The sequence below is a fragment of the Cyanistes caeruleus genome, chromosome 5 (assembly GCF_971803275.1).
Source record: "Cyanistes caeruleus chromosome 5, bCyaCae1.hap1.1, whole genome shotgun sequence".
Taxonomy (NCBI): Eukaryota; Metazoa; Chordata; class Aves; order Passeriformes; family Paridae; genus Cyanistes; species Cyanistes caeruleus.
The window spans coordinates 10,341,241-10,358,370 of record NC_141705.1 but is presented as its reverse complement, the minus strand read 5'-3'; the positions used below and the strand labels follow the sequence as shown (position 1 = coordinate 10,358,370).

Here is a 17,130-nt window from a genome sequence, read left to right as displayed (position 1 = left end):
CTGGCAGCAGGTCCCGGGGAAGGAAGGGCTCCTGGCAGCAGCAGGTCCCGGGGAAGGAAGGGCTCCCGGCCGCAGGTCCCGGGGAAGGAAGGGCTCCTGGCCACAGCAGGTCCCGGGGAAGGAAGGGCTCCTGGCCACAGCAGGTCCCGGGGAAGGAAGGGCTCCTGGCCGCGGGTCCCGGGGAAGGAAGGGCTCCTGGCCACAGCAGGTCCCGGGGAAGGAAGGGCTCCCGGCCACGGGTCCCGGGGAAGGAAGGGCTCCTGGCCGCGGGTCCCGGGGAAGGAAGGGCTCCTGGCAGCAGGTCCCGGGGAAGGAAGGGCTCCTGGCCACAGCGGGTCCCGGGGAAGGAAGGGCTCCTGGCGCGGCCGGGAAGCGCTGGCTGTTCCCGTACATTCGTGTCACGCTCGGCAGCTCCGCGGCTTGCAGGAGGAAGGGTCGGGGGAGCCTGTTGTCCCCCGGAAAACGCCGCTCTGTGTCACCCCGGGGCCGGGGAGGCGGTGAGGGCTTTGCCGCTGCCACGGGGCTGGATTTTCTTTGGATGCGCGGCGGTGGGAGCCCCGCCGACCTGATCCCGGTGCATGGCTGGGGTCTTTCAAGTCCTTTCGGCCACCTCCGGGCTGCCGCACGTCGCTCCGAGTTAACCCCGAGAGTAAGTTTATTGCACGTTTAAAAAAAAATAAAAAAAATCAAAAAGCAGAAAAATCAAGAAACGTGTAAGTTGAAAATAAAAAGTCCGTGGAGGAAGGGGGGTGGAGCTGGAAGCCGAGGGAGGGGGCGAGGGGGCCGCGGTCCCGACGGAGGTGGGCGCTCAGACGAGTCCTGTCATCTGCGACCTTAGGAAAGGGAGGGAGGCGGCGGGGAAGGTGCCCAGGGGGTAGCTGACGCCGCTGGAGAAGCCCACCAAGGGGGGCGACATGTGGGGCAGGGTGAAGCCCAAGGCGCTCGCCGGCGAGTTCTCGTGGTACAAAATGGGGACCCGCACAATCCTTTGGGCGGCGTGGGAGAGGTTGGCCGCTTCCAGGTCTGCGGCCAGCTGCCGCTTCCACTTGTTGCGGCGATTCTGGAACCAGATCTTCACCTGGGTCTCGGTGAGGTGCAGCGAGGCGGCCAGCCCGGCCCGCTCCGAGCTGCTCAGGTAGCGCTTCACATCGAAGGTGGACTCCAGCTGGAACACCTGGCTGCGGCTGAACACCGTGCGCGTCTTCTTCTTGCGGCCGGCGGCTCTCTGCTCCGGCTCCCCCGGCTCCTCGCCGCGCTCCTCCTCCTCCTCTCGGCCGCCCGGCCCCGGCCGCCCGCCCGCCGGGCCTCTCGCCGCCGCCCGGCCGCTGCCAGCCCGCTCCGCCGGCTCCTCGGGCAGCTCGGGCGAATCCCGGTCGCTGGCTGCAAAGAGAGGCACAGGGCTGCTGCGGGGACCGAGGCACCGGGGGCACCGCAGCGCCCCCGCCCCGCTCACCCCAGGGGAAATCAACGCGGCTGCGGGGAGAGCAGGGCCGGGCAGCGATGGGCCAAGGCTCCCGCCGCTCCTCCTGCGATAAACTCCCTATTTCCGAGCGTGTACATCCACATGCTTACATGGAAACACAAGCATCGAATTTAACATACATAAATACACTGCTCTACGGACGTGCTCGTGGATCTACATGTGTGCACACACAAACGCACTCTTGTGTACGTATATAACACACACGGGCTGATTTCAAACTATAAAACCCATCCGTGTATGTACAGAAATACGTATGTCATTTTTATATATGTATGTACACACGTATGGGAATACGTGTGACCTCTTATTTATATACACACGTCTGTGTTTATACACGAATGCACACATACATACTTAAAAGTACATTTGTGAGTAATATGTTGTGTCAGAGGGGTAATCGTAATAGTGCCTCCGTGTGTATATAAAGAGGGTCAAAAACACCCAGTAACTCACATTATTCTGGACTTCAGAAAGGTTATGGGTGGGGAAAACTATTCCAGTATCCGGGCATATCTCCATGGAGTCTCCAACATTGTGTATTCCAATTACAATTTTAAAGGGGAAAAAAATATTTCCTACGCTTTATAGAATAGAGGGAAAACAGAAATATAAAAAAAGGGGAAAAAAAGAAAAAAAACGCAGTTGTTTCTGGAGTACTTTGCTGTTTCTATATGTAGTTTTGAGAGAAATTACAAATACTAATAAACCCAGGGCTGTAAAAATGAAGTATCTGGGTTACATATTATGCTTCTTTTCCTTATTGAGCAACCGTGAGATCTCTGCAGGCTCGTATAGGGCCACAGAGATGCGCCGAGGCACGTTTGTTCTATCAGTAGATACAAAATAACCGCTGATGGGAGCCCATTTACTCTATCATATGTTAATTTCTGCCCCGAACCCCGGGTTCTGCTGCAGCCCCCTCTCCATGGGGATCCCTGCAGCGAGAGGCCGCGCGGGGCTGCCTGTGCAGGAAGGGGCGGCCGGAACCGAGCCCAGCTGCTCCCCCGGCTTCCCAAACTCTCCACTGGGGACGGTGGGGGACGGTGGTCCCAGTTTGATGGGGAGTCAAAAGAAAAAAAAAAAAAATAAAGAAGAAAGAAAAAGAGCCAGACCTGCCTCTTAAAAAAAAAAAAAAAATAAAATAAAAGGAGAGGGAAAATAGAGAAAGAAAAAGAGATGGGGGGAGGGGGTAGAAAGGGAAAGAAAAAAAAAATCCCCAAGCAAGCCAAGAATCCCTGTTTACACTTTGGACGGCGGGGCGGAGGCTCCAGGTGCCTGACACTTAGGGAGCATTTCCGGAGATTTTCCCCGAGCGGCCGAAAGCGGGGAGGCAGGGCGGGGGCTGCGGGGGCACTCCGTGCATCCCCTCCGGCCTGCTCCGGGGGGCCGCGCCGGGACCCCGAGCCCCGCACCCCGGGGGGAGCAGGAACACCCCCAGCCCCAGCCCCAGCCCCAGCCCCGGCCCCAGCGCGGCCGGGCCCGGCGGTGAAGGGTGGGGAAAGGAGACTTACTGTCGGGGCTGGCGCAGCCCAGGAAGGCGGCGTGTGCCCGGCGGTACCAGCCCACGGCGGCGTCGCGGAGGGGGCAGCCCGGGGCGCCGATGCGCAGCGGGGAGCGCGGCCCGCAGCGCGGAGCCCCGCGCCCGCCGCCCGCCGCCCGCCGCGCCCCGCCGCCCGCCGTGCCCTCGCTGCCCAGCAGGTCCTCGATGAAGAAGGACGAGACGCGGGCGGAGGTGGAGCCGGAGTTTTCCGTGGCTTCGTCCGGCATCGTCGGAGAGAACTGCGGGAGGGGGTCCCGGCTCCGCCGGCGGCTGGCTCCTCGGCTCCCCGCTGCCCCGCGGCCGCCTCTCGCCTCTGCCTAGCCCCGTGGATGCTCTCCTGGTATAAAAGCGTTTTTTTCCGGAGTAATCATTTCAGATCGCGGTTTGCCATCATTTCCTGCAAGCTAGGAGGGGAGGGGGGAGGGGGAGGAGGGGAAGGGAACGGGGAAGGAAAAAAAAAAAAAGGCAGCCCGACAACCCATCGGAGGCGCCAGATTCTGCGCGAAAACGCTAATAACGAAATAAAAATGTCATGCGAGTTAAGCGGCGGGCAGGAGCGGGGGATCCTGCGGTGGGCGGAGCGCCGCGCCGAATGGGATCTGCGCGGGGGAAGCGGCGGGCGCTGCCGGGCGTCTGCGTCTGTCCGTGTGTGTGTGTGTCCGTGTGTGTGTGTGTGTGTGTGTCCGTGTGTCTGTGTGTGTGTGTGTCCGTGTGTGCGTGTGTCCGTGTGTGTGTGTGTCCGTGTGTCTCTGTCCGTGTGTGTGTCCGTGTGTCTCTGTGTGTCCGTGTGTGTGTCCGTGTGTCTCTGTGTGTCCGTGTCCGTGTGTCCGTGTGTCTCTGTGTGTCCGTGTGTCCGTGTGTGTGTGCGCCGCCCCGGGGCCGCCGTTCCCGAGCTCCCTATTGAGGTCAATTAGGGAGCGATCCCGGTGCGGGGGGGCGGCCCCGGCGCTCGGGCCGAGCCGGCGGGGCTGGGCCGCCCCACGTCCCGAACCTTCCATTGGCTGCAGCGGGCTCAGAGGGCAGCCCCGGCAGCCAATCGCTGCTGCGGACATCTCGCCTATATTAATGTCATTAATATCATTAATGTCATTAATATCATTAATGTCATTAATATCATTAATAATAATCACTTCCCGCCCACCCCCGCCGAGCGCTTTCCTGCGGCGGCGGCGGCGATGGACGGAGGAGATGCGCCCCCCGCCGCCCGGAGAGCCCGCTCCTGCCGCACGGGCCCGCCGGCCGGAGCAGCCCTGAGGTTGTCTGCAAGCCGGAGCCCCCTGGCTGAGGCGTTTGGGTCGGTTTTGGGCGAGAGGAGGAGGCAGTAGTGCTCCGGTGAGCGGGCAGCGGGGCTCCTGCCCGTGGAGGGGAGGGTGCCTGCTAGGGAAGGGGAGAGGACTCTCCTCTAAGGGGTCGCCCGAGGTCCGTTTTGTTTCCCTTATACATGCGAGCATACCAATACAGATGTATTTGTACAGATGTGCATACGGTGTCTGTGTAGTTTATTTAGAAGGACAGACAGCCCCGCTCATCGCAGAAGGGGCCGTCCGGGACTCTGTCTCCCGCTGCCCCCTCCAGGACCCGGCCCGTGGTTCCTGGCGTTCCTCCTCTTCAGCCCGACTTTTTTTATCATTATCTTACTGTAATACCGTTCCGTGGGAAGCTCTAAAGTCGTCCTCCCCCTGCCCACTTTTTCCGACCCTCTGGAGCCAGCCTTGGGACATGGAGCCCAGCAACCCCACCAAAGTCCTGGTCGCTGCGGAGCGCCGGAGCAGGGGGGTTATGCTGTGCCTCCTCCCTTGGGACCGGGCGGGCAGGGCCAGCAGAGGGGACACTCGGTCCAGAGCGCACGTCGGACACCCGCGGAGGTCTGGGTGAGTACAGAGATTCTCATCTGCCGGTCAATCCTCTCCTCCTCTGCTCTCTCTGCCGGAGGATCCCTCCTTGCTCCCCTTTGCGGTACTCCTGGACAAGGAGCGTTTCCCCAGGCCCCGCCTCCCCCTCCCGCCGTGGAGCGGAGCTGCGGGCGCTGCCCAGCGGGAGCGTCCGGCGGGGCCGGGCCGCAGCCGGGAGCCGAGCCCGCCCCTCCGCCACCGAGCGGGCTCGCTCGCTTTCCCGGACTGCCACCGAGGACCTTCCAGGTCACGCTCTATTTTTGCAAGAGCACTTAAAAAAAATAAAAAAATAAAAAAATAAAAAAATAAAAAAATAAAAAAATAAAAATAAAAAAAAATAAAAAAAGGGAATAATTCCCACTTCCAACTGCTCCAGAAAGATGCAAAGGGCCGAAGCTCTGAAATGGACTCTGGAAAAATGGGAATATATCACGGCACATTCGGCTTTCTCTCTTACTTGGGCAGAGACCGAGGGCAGTCTAGTGAATTGTAAGCCGGGCGACAGAGCATTTGTCACTTGTTGCACAGAAGTGACGTTAACAAATACGCTCTGCACATTTTGCTTCTTACTGCATGGGAAATATGATTTTGGCCGATAGTTCTTATGCATTCATAAACTGTCAGCTCTATTTGACTGCCAGACTCAGAAAATATACGCGTGCTTTCCGGAATAAAGAGGAAAATGTGGCCCGTGATTGCTTCTATACATCACATACACAATCTGCATATCTATAAAAGATACGCTTGTGTCCCATACCCATATTTTATAAAGTGTCCCTACAGTGTGATCATGCAACTTATGTAATATTTTCTGCTTTCCACTTATAAATAGTTTAATAAAATCACCACGATTAAATTTGCTCTTGCTTCCCCCCCTCCTCTATATTTCTTTAGTATGACATATAACTCTTTGGTGTGCAATAATGCTGAACTGTGCTTGAGGAAATCATGCATACTCAGGCGTATTCCTGAAACACAAAATCAGGATGAGTATAATTCTATACCTGCAAATACAACACTTGTCCTTGCATGTCCGTGTTTATCGGGGATTTTTTCAAAGCTCGTAGTCATGTTTACACACTTTTTGCGTTGCTACAGAGACATTACTAACATTTCAGGCTTCTTATCCTTACTGCTTAATATGATGATGAGAATAAAAAGGGCGTGTGTCTCCTGCAGCCATCCATCAGGGTAGGAAGCAGGAAACGCACCCAGTGGTCCTTGGCGCGTTCGGGGGTCACCTGGGCGGAGGTGGCGGGGACAGAGGGGTCCCCGAGGGCTCTGCCCTCACCCCGGGCTGTCCCCGTGCCGGGCAGGGGCCGTGCTGCGGTTCCCGGGCCGTCTCGGCCGGCCTTCAGCGAAACCTCTCCTTCCCCCACTGCCCTCTTTTCCACGGCCATCTCCTCGCTGCACGGTAAATCTTTTTTTTTTTTTTTGCAGGCGGGGAAATGGAGACTCTTTCCCTGGACAGGTCCTGATGCCTCGCGTGGGTCACGAGGGAGAAAAAAAACCACGTATTTACTACAGAGTTGGCTTTGAGACCTGCTTCAGACTAGAGATGATGGGGCCTCTTATTTTTTTCCATCCCTGGCTCTGTTTCTTCCCCAGGTCCGTGTTTTTCTCCGAGGCGTCGGAGACTTCCATGTCCGGCGCAGCTCCGCGAGGTGCGGCCGTGTCCCCGCTGCCGGTGGGGTCTCCCCGGCCGAGCGCTCCCGGCTGGGCGGCCGCCACCGGCCCGGGGTGCCCGGGGGATGTCCCCCCATCACCATCCCAGCGCTCCCGGCTGGGCGGCCGCCACCGGCCCGGGGTGCCCGGGGGATGTCCCCCATCACCATCCCAGCGCTCCCGAGCCTCGGCAGGGTTTGCTCCACGGCGGCTGCACGCAGAGGGCAGACAGAACGGGGCTTTGGGGCCGGGTTCCGTAGGGAATCAGCAGACCGAGATTTGTGTATTTGGGGCCGCAAACGCGTCTGAGCAGAGCCTGCGGTGAGTGACGGTGCTGGAGGCCGAGCGCTCCCGGCGCTGCCCGGCCACCCCCGCATGGAGCGGAGCGGCTCCCTGCAATGTGAATGCAATTACTGCTGCTGTTTGATGTCTCCCCTCGCTCTCCCTCCGCTGCCTCGATGTGTCGGAAAAAGCAGCGAAATGAAAGGCAGGCTTTATCCCTCGCACCCCTAACCTCTGCTCCTCTTTGCTTTTAAGGGCCGCGATTTTTGGAGCCTGGATGTTTGCGGAGGACTGCTGACCCCCAGCGCTGCGGGCAGAGGTGGCTTTGGGCAGGGGCATCGTGCTCCCTTCTCGAGTCACCAAAAGCGGTGCTGAACACATCGCTCAGTTCTTGACACCTTCCTAAAAGATCAGACAGCATCGCTGAGGGTAAGGGAATTCTTGGCCAATATCTGCCTCTCTAGCTGACGTGTAGATATAATATATATATATATAGATATATATATAGATATATATATAGATATTTCTACTTATATTTCTAATTTATATTTCTACTTATATTTATGTTGATATATAATGTATATTTATAATTTATAATTATACACATAAACCCGCGTGTATATCTATCTATCTATCTATCTATCTATCTATCTATCTATCTATCTATCTATCTATTATCTATCTATCTATCTATCTATCTATCTATCTATCATCTATCTATCTATCTATCTATCTATCTATCTATTATCTATCTATCTATCATCTATCTATCTATCTATCTATCTATCTATCTATCTATTATCTATCTATCTATCTATCTATTATCTATCTATCTATCTATCTATCTATCTATCTATCTATCTATCTATATCTATCTATCTATCTATCTATCTATCTATCTATCTATCTATCTATCTATCTATCTTTGTGTGTGTGTGTACTTTAAAATCGTACAGCCATGTCCTGTTCGGGTGTTTAGGTATAAAAATAGAACAAATAAAGGCTGCATTATCATCTTCTGTACATAGTCGTGAGCCACCAAAATGCAAAAAGCAGCTCCTAGAAAGCAGTGTTGCTTTTTCGTGTCCAGGGCTCCTTCAGAGGAACAGAGGCGGTGGGATGGTGGGGATACCTACTTAGAAGTAATAATAAAACAAGAAAACAACAGAATAGCAGACAATCACCCCCCATAAAATAAAGATCAACCAGAAGATGATTTCAAGAATTGACAGTAGTTTTTTTAGTTACTGGTTTAAAACCACGACACACCCCCTCTAAAGCTCTGTGTAACACTTTCCTCTCCGGCTCCTCTCTTGGAGAGGCGGGGGCCCTCTCACCTTCCCGGGGAGCCACCCAAACTCTCCCGCCCGGGCTTCTCTCGTCCCTCTGGAGTTTGCCAGGTCCCTGCTCGGGCTCTGCCGTCCTCAGCAAGCGGCGAGTGGAGAGCAGGACCCGGGGGGATGAGTAATGCCCCGCTGAGGCTCGTAGGGATAAACGGAGGGGACTTTTCAGACTTTTTTCCCTGCCAGCCCCCACCCCTGGATGGAGTTCCCACGCGCATCTCACGGGGATGACCTTTTTTTGGGTGGCCTCTGCGGCAGGGAACATGAAAAGGACAAGGACATGGCAGTGGCAAACTTTTTCTTGCAGGTAGAAAATCCCAAAGCTCCTCAAGTGAGAGTTAAATAGCGCTTGAATGCAGCAACACTTTGTGGACTCCTTCCTGAATTACAGTAAATTTGAAGGTGTCCCTGAAGATGGTGAAACGGAGCAAATTATTTCTCTTTCCAGTGTACTATCTTTATAAACCCAGCCCAGCTGAATTCTGCACCATCAGTGATACTGGAAGAGAACTTTTCCCCTTTCAAGGACGCTGCACAACCCATGCTGCGTCCCATGAATGTGTTCATTATTCACAGATAGTCACCGAGGGCTTTGGATGGAAACTTCCAGCCTGTGGCATGTCCCGACTGTCGCGATGCCTGTTTATTGCTCCTTAGAGATGCCACACAATCGCAGCATGAATAGCATCGCTTGAGAGCTGGCTTCTTGCTAGCTGAGGGCTATTTTAACCCATGACAAATCGACCTGGAGAATGTCCTTGGGTACCTGGATATATTAACTAAGAAAACAGTTTGAGAATGATTTTGGGGAATATCTATTCCCTTATGTTAAAATTCCAGGCCCCTGCCAGAAATATCTAATTTTTTGACTGAAGATGGGGAGAAAAGGAGAAAATAAACCATCAGCAAATATATGAGATCCTAAAATAAAAAATTAGTCCCTGCAGAAAATGAGATAGCAATTATAATACAATCCATTTTTAAAGCAACTTTTCTAGAAAGGTCTTTGGCATTGATTTCCTTATACAATTTATACTTTTTTTTTTTTTCCTCTTTAACGTACAGTGAGAAAATGCATGGTTTTATTGGTACTGGTTAGGGTCAGCCACAGGAGAATTATGGAGGTCATGTGAAATAGGTGCCAATAAAGCTTTTATTATTGTTATACAGACAAAAGAGCATTATGGAAAGAGATCCTTACCAGACCTAACCATGGATATTTTGTTCTGTTAACAATCACGTTGGAAAATACAGAGACACTCTAAAAAAAAGTCCTGACTTTTCAAAGCTTTTCAGAACATTAACCTATTATCAAGTAAGATTTTTGGAATTATTTTCCTGCAGAAAATTAAGGTTTCCTGAAATAAAACACTGCACACAACTCATTATTTTACCAAAATCTAAAGAGCTAGGGAACTAAAAAACAAATCTTGCACTGTCAAAAGAGAATATAATTTTCAGTTTTGAAATAAACATTTAACATTTGATTTTTGAGCAATGCAACATAAGAAAAAAGTCAAATTATTTTTTGAATAACAAGGTAGTCTTTAGTTTGTTGGTATGTATCCACTGCTTGGATCTGAAGATTTTCTGACAAAACTTGAAGCTGGGGATTCTGAAGTAAAAATTAAAAAGCTTTTCCCATTCCTTTATCCAGCCCTGAATTATTTTAGCAGAAACTAAACTTTGTCAAGGGCTGTAATGAACGTTCACATGTGTTGATAGATTGGATTCTCAGATCAAACTTCAAAAACTCTTGGAGCTTAGTGAATTTCGTAAAAACTCATACCTTCTTAAATCTGATAGACTCAGGAGTTTTAGATTAATTCCAGGACAGAGCCAATTTCAATCAAAGAAAGTATTAAGAACTTACAGTACAAAACATCCTTTGTACTTTTACAGTTGTGTAAAAGGAAAATTGATGCATGGATCAAAGTTACCCCCCCCAATATTATTAACATTGGAGGAAAAATCATACTAGCATTTCCACTTTGATAGTAAAATATTTCAAACTGTCTATATACTATTGGGATATTCTAATGTTCAAGAAAACTCATGAAAATTACATGAAACTTTATGATATTAAAAATCATTTATATTTATGATTTATATTAATAAGAAGCAAGTGTGCTCTGCATAGATAGAACACAAATCATCTCCTTTCCACTGACTTTTGAGTCATTCATCATAAATGAGGACAACTATTCAACCTTTAAAACTGTCATTAGGTCAAGGAAAGTGTTTTCCCTTGTCATGTGAAAATTATGCTTCTCTAAATCATATTTGAGAAGCATATTATGCTTCTCTAAATTATGCTTTTTCTAAATCAAAGCATACATATTCCCCCTCCAAACAAAAACTCTTTCACCAATGATATATATGCAAATGTAAAGCCAGAAACCTTTGAGTAAGTCCAGAAATAATCTTTATAAAAATCCATGAGTAGTTAGAATTTATGTGAGTCATTAAAATCTGGGAATGAATGTAATTTTCAAATGGTTCTGTGATAGATTACAAATGGTTTTGCAATGCTCCAGCATGTGTGGAGATACATATCTGGAGACATATACAGTTACATACACATGAATATGTTTATTATGGTATACAAAAGTTACATTTTCATACAGCATGAAAATAGTGTTGAAATGCCTTTAGAAAGGATTGAACCTAGTCAGAATTAATATTGTAATGAACTCAGATCCTCATGTAAATCCATGGAAACCCCAAATGCATTCACTTTCTTGTTCTGAATTATTTTGTTATCAATTCCGATTAGTCCTAGAAAACCCTGCAGCAATAGGAAGGCTGGGTCAAGCACTGAGTGAACTCGGTGGTAAAGCTCTGTTTGCTTTCTCTCCTCGAGCAGCACTGGGAAGTGCTATCTTCCCCAGGATCTCAGTGGGGCTCGGCAGGAAACCCAACCGTATCAGCTCCTTCTCATAAGATTCCCCTCTGACTTCCCAAACTCCTTGAGTTGTGTTAGGATGGCGCGAGCCAGTTCCCACAGTAATTCATTATGAAACATGAGTACCTCAGCTCACATTCTGCCCCTGCCAAGACATGAGAAGTCAACCCAGAAATTTACACAAGCCTCTGGCTATGAATAATAAAATCTACACTGCAGTTAACTGAAATTGGAGCAATAAGTGGCCTTGCTGCAGGAAAATTTCCATATTAGACTTCATAAATGCATGTCTTGCCCAGAGGAAGCTAAAGTTCTGTTTAAATGAGGACAGCACTGGAGAAGTGGGTGAGGAGAGCTGAAGGTGCAGCTTAGTTGTCTGTCATACTAAGTGGGAAGAGGTGACAATGTCCCTTTTATGTCCTTTCCACACACAAAATTCAACCCCCACATTTGCTGGCGGGGGCTAATCAAACTAAGTGCAGATTTCTATGTTTAATCTTTTCATGCTCCTATTAAATATAGAGCATATCTAGCCAACATTTCCCACGTGTTTAGGGGGCAGCCACGGTACAGGGAAAGTCGGGTGAATGAATGGCTTGGCGTGGCCCCTTCCAGCTGTCTGCCTTGGGGGAGATTTCTTGGTGCTCGGTGGGGACAGAGAGCACGGTGCAGAGGTGTGAAGGGCACAGAAGATGCAGTCAATTGAATTTCGTGAGGGGAAGAGCTCAGCTGGAGGTGGGACTGCCCTCTTCAGCCAGCACACTGTGATGGTGTGGCCTCTCCACTCCAGGCCACAGATGACTTGGTCTTGCCTCGCCCTGCTCAAATGCTCCACACGACTTGGCTTTTCTGAGCGTGCATGGGCAAGTTAAAAAGTATCATGGCTTAGGCAAATGTTTGTTCACAGTCTTCACTGTAAGCTTACTCCCAGAAAGTTTTTGGCCCTTTCAGTCTGTCTCGGGGCATTTAGAGGATAATAAAGTCCATAGACAGCTCCTGGTGGATATCAGAGCACCCTGTTTCGGCAGGGGAGAGCCAAGCCATGCCACACCATTTGCACTTAGGACTAGAGGATGGAGCCAGCAGGGGTCCCATCTGAAGTCCCCAAACCCCTGCTGTGCATCTGGCAAGGGACCACAGCTTCCTCAGTGGGAAGAAGAGGGGCCCTCTCATCACGGGGTGCAGTTGTAGTTTGTGTAAGTGACAAGTACTTTGCAAAGGAGTGTACTCCTTGCCTATGCTTCCTCCTCTCCCCGGCCAGCATCCTTGCAGAAGTCTGGCAAACACAGGCCTTTAGCAGTATTTATAGCTGTATCTCTATCTGATGAGCCTCTCTAAAAGTAGGTTAACTCAAAACATGCCACTTTGCTGCTTGGAAATACAGATGTGAAGGGATATCTGGTTCTAATATACAGATCACCTTATGGTGTGGCAGGTTTCAGTTTCCACAATAGAGAGTGCATTTGTGCTAGGAGTGATTTAAGCCATTTGGGACCTTCAAAAGCAGAAACCCTTCATGAACCTTATTGGAAATGACTACACTTGGTGAAAAAAAAGGAAGAGAAACTAGAGGGGTGATCCAAGATCACACACATCTAAAGAGTGGAAAGGAAACCTTTTCAAATGTTGCTTTTTTTACAGAAAATGCCTAAGATAAGTGTTTGAGAAGTATCTCCATTCCTTTGTTGAGCTATGAAGTCCTGTTAATGCTAATGGAACTATCATTTTATTGCAAAAAGACACCAGATTTAGTAAAGAACTGTCAGTTTATTAAATATTAGCTCTATCAAGCATCATATTTTCTACTGCATTTTCCATTTTGCATTTTCCTTTTTGCCGAAGGAGGCAGTGAGGAAAACAACAAAGCAGGTTTTTCCTTTCAGTACACCTGGTGGATTTGAGCTCTGATATTTCTCTTTCTCTTAATACACGGAAATCCCTTAGGAAGAGCAAAATATCAGCATAAAGATCGTCTGTACAGATTGGAAAGAAGGATTTTGCCCTTGGGTCCAAAAGCTGGAATGTTTTCTGCAGATCATAGACTCCATAAAACATATGTACTTAATAAATAAGCAAACAAGCTTGTGCTTAAGTGGGGCTTCCATGCAGTAAAGGAGAACAACATTTGACAAGCTGGGGTCGAAGGGTTGGCATTTACATCCCTTGTATCCCAGAGCCACTTTTTTCAGATCTCCACTTTTCAGGTTCACAGCAACTGTGCTTCTAAGGTGCACAAGAGGAACTTTTCAGAAGCTTATACCAGGTGATCTGAAACAGTGCTGCCTCACAGATCTGAATGATCCCATGCAGAAAATGTGTGGAATACGTCTGCCTTGTCAAAGGGGGTGACCAGGTGAGCTGAGAAGTCTTTCCCTCATTCCCATCTACCTTCTCACTGTCTGCACAGGTCAGCAGGGAAGAGAGCAGAGGGGAAGCAGCTGGAACGATGCCAGCACTTGGGGCTTTTGGCAGCCCTCTGCAGCAGGAGCTTGGGGTCTGTTTGTATCCGTCTTCTGTGGAGCTGTCAGCAGGTAAAACACTCTGCTGTGTTTCTCAGAGCTGCTGAAACATGATGTGCTCTGTCTCCACCTTTGGCAGAGCTCGCCTGACCCTGCCTTTCTCCTTGCTTAGGGTGAGGCAGATCCAATCCCCTTGGCAGCCCTGATGGGTCACCCAGGCTTGGCCAGGCATGAGGAGCTGTTCTTTTACATTTAGCAAGAGGGAACAAAAACCACCAGCTGCTTGCAAAAGGCCTGAACACCTCCAGGACTCCACACCAGGTCTCCAGAGGGTTCACTGGGATGGAGGATGTGTGTGTTAAACAGGGTGGCTCTCCACACTAGCAAGGGCACCATTCCAGTGCCTCGTGGTCCCCACTCAGGGCAGGAGCCAGACTGCAGTCAGATGTAAAGTCTGACAGATTATCTTGCCTTTACTGCACAGAGAGGCGAGAGGGACACCTGTAGAGGGTCATCTATCTCTCTGTGCATCCCTGCTTGGCAGGGATGATGGCTACTGCAAGTGCTGCCAAAATTGCTGTGCAGGACATTGAGATTAAACCAAACACTTAACTTCTAGATGTTTGGCGCAAGTTGAAAAGAAGCTCACCTTTGTTTCTTCATTTTCTGGTTGTTTTTATTTTGTTTGGCCAGAACAACCCCTTCTCCTTCCTCCATTTGTGCCTTTTAGTATCAAGAACAGCCTAAGCAGACCAAAGACCTGACTCATCACTCCATCTTTAGCTTATCCTTAAAAATGTATGCACATAGCCTCAAAACTATGTCAGTACAAAGCTTCATGGCAGCCATTCCTTTGCATAAAGGGCAAGTTTTGTGTGATTTTGACCAAATTATTACATGGCACAGTGAAGTCAAAGTAAAATTCAGTTGAGGATAAAAAATTCAGTAGATTAAATTTGCTTTGATTTGTTGTTCTTTTAGTCCACAGGGATAAAAAACAATTGATTCATCTGGAACTCTGCATTTCCACCATAATTTGAATTGTTTTATTAAGCAAACAGCTGTACTACTCTGACTTAATTACATTTGGTTATGTGTTCAGTTCAGAAAGATAAAAAAGGTGTGACAATGAAATGTTCCCTTGGACCTTTTTTGTGTTGATCCAGGAAGTCTTGTGGGCACCCACCCCTGAGGGTAGCAGAGCACTAAAAAGAGATTATGATTCAGAATCAAAAAGAGAAAACATCTTTTTGCCTGATGCTGGGTTGTTGCTTTCTATCTTGTGCTGAAATTCTGAGTGTTCCTACACACAGGTTTTTCCCTTTTCATATATGTACTAACACCAGTCTGAAAACGAAACAAAACCAAAGCGAACCAAACCAAACCAAACCAAACAAAACAAAACAAAAAACCCAAATCCACTGAGATCTGACTCGAAGAAGAGATACCTTAGCTTTATGAGGTCTAAATTAAATTACAGGTTACCCTTGAGAAGTATGAGTCTGAGGAATCTGAACTACTTCTTTCCATAAGGACCAAATCTAATGATGGATGGGAAGGATTAATGAGGATTTTAGCAATACTTGCATCTTGCTGATTCCAAGAAAATACTCAGAATTTAGAGACCTTTGGGAACCTTTCTGACACCTGACAAGAATTTATAAATTCTTTAGTTTAAATTTAAATTCAGATTAATATTCCAGGTTAGTTTGCTACTACCAATTTTGCAAACACTAAAAAATGCCAATTATTGTATCTGTACATAACCAAATATTAATCAGGATATGTAGACGCAGATTATTTTAAATTCTACCACAATCAACATGATTAAGAAAATAGTCATAAAAATCTCAAGGTTGTCTTTCACAGAGTCTGAATCTGGGGAAAATTTTATCTGGTATGTAGGTTTATATGGCTTCCATTTAACAAGAGTGGTTCAGATCTGAATGAAATCTGAGGAAAGAAATTAAAAAACTGTGCCTTTCCTTGAGCTGGAATTTTCTAGATCTGACCTATTTCAAGGTAGTGATTTTGACTATTGTTCTTTGTTTTGAGTTTGTTTCTATTCTGCAGTTTTATCTGATGTTTCTTCCATGTGCACATTTAGCCAGCCTTCCTTGGTATGAAACAGTACACTTGTGAGGCAATGTATGGGAAAGAATTTTTGCTAGTGGGAATCAGCATTTTGCATCTTTTCTTTGTGCAGATTAAGTAAGTAAGAAAAGTTTCTGGTCATTCTGCACTAATTTTAAAAGTGTATAAAATATTTATCTCCCCACTGCTTTAGTTTCCTCTTCTAATCTCCTTCCAAATTATGTGCCTGTATTTACTTGCTGCTGTAATTAATGTAAGCAAAACATTAATTACACACAGAGGAAGATCTTCACTAATCCTTGGCTGGAGACATGATGTGTAGATACCTTTTGATTGCTTAAACACCAGGGCAGGGTTTGGTGTAACTGAAGAGCAAATGGACCTTTTCACAGTGCACCTCGAGGCTACATCCCTCCCCTGACCAAGCACAGACCTCTGCAAAGTGCTCTCAACACAGCCTGACACAGGGTGTGTTTTTCTCATTTCTCACTAAAAGTTTATTCAAAGTGAAGCACAGGTGAGATCAGTGGTGTAAAACAACTCCAAAATGGTTCTGGGGCTGCAGAACCCCTTGGGATGTTCGCAGGTGCTGTGAGAGCATAGTGCAGGTAACTCATCTCAGACAAAAACTCCTGCTGAGGTCCGGCTGGATTAAGGTTTTCTTCTAGCAGTTCTGCATTGCACAGTCCAAATGTACACTAAACTTAGATCTGTACTTCTGCCAAGATGCAATTTATAAATAAAAGGCTTCAGAGCAAGCCAATTTTCCTACTTAGTTTTAATAGCTAATACTCTGAAAACCTCAAGGCTAATTAAACTGTTCATTGTCCTGCTGCATTTAATTATTCAGATATTGATCTAACATCATAACACACAAGACAAAACAGTGACACATTTTATATTTGGAAATGGAAAAATAGGAAGCAGACCTGCTTTGAAAATCATTTAGCAGTTAATAACTGAGCTCAAAGAGCAGTTTCCAAGTGTTGATTTTTTTTCATAAACTGCATAGACTTTTTGTCTACTTTATAAAAAAACGAAAAAAGACGAAAAATAAGGGGGGAAAAAAGTAGAAAGAACCCTAACAAAACGAATCCCAAACAAACAAGCAAAATCCTACAGAATTATCCATAAAGCCTGCCTCAAAGTTCACATCTAGCTGAACAAATATCCTACACAGTAATTTGCCAAATCCATGTGTCTCTACAAAGATGGAGACAAGTCATCAGTAAAATCAGAACAGCACAGGGCAATCCTGTGTTCAATTCTGACCCCACCTATGACAACCTCTGACCTTGGACTAATAAATATTTAGCTTGCCTTGTTCCTCCACTGCCTGAAAACTGAGCCTCATATGTTTCCCTCTTTTACTGTTGTCTTAATTTAGGTCCCCATCTTTCTGATGTGGGACTTGGTCTTACTGGGCCCTTAGCCTTGGGACTGAAACAGAACCCCACACAATACATA

General features: G+C 48.0%; 1 protein-coding gene across 1 annotated transcript; it reads right to left on the bottom strand.

The window, feature by feature from the left end:
* Window positions 1-750: 750 nt before the first annotated feature.
* Window positions 751-3,265, bottom strand: LOC147652924 (homeobox protein HMX1-like). The gene is made up of 2 exons (XM_086890152.1): window positions 2,995-3,265; window positions 751-1,380 (listed from the first exon to the last, which is right to left on the bottom strand). The coding sequence occupies exons 1-2, from the start codon at window positions 3,248-3,250 to the stop codon at window positions 809-811; spliced, it is 828 nt and encodes a 275-aa protein (XP_086746278.1). The 5' UTR covers window positions 3,251-3,265; the 3' UTR covers window positions 751-808.
* Between the last annotated feature and the right edge of the window lie 13,865 nt (window positions 3,266-17,130).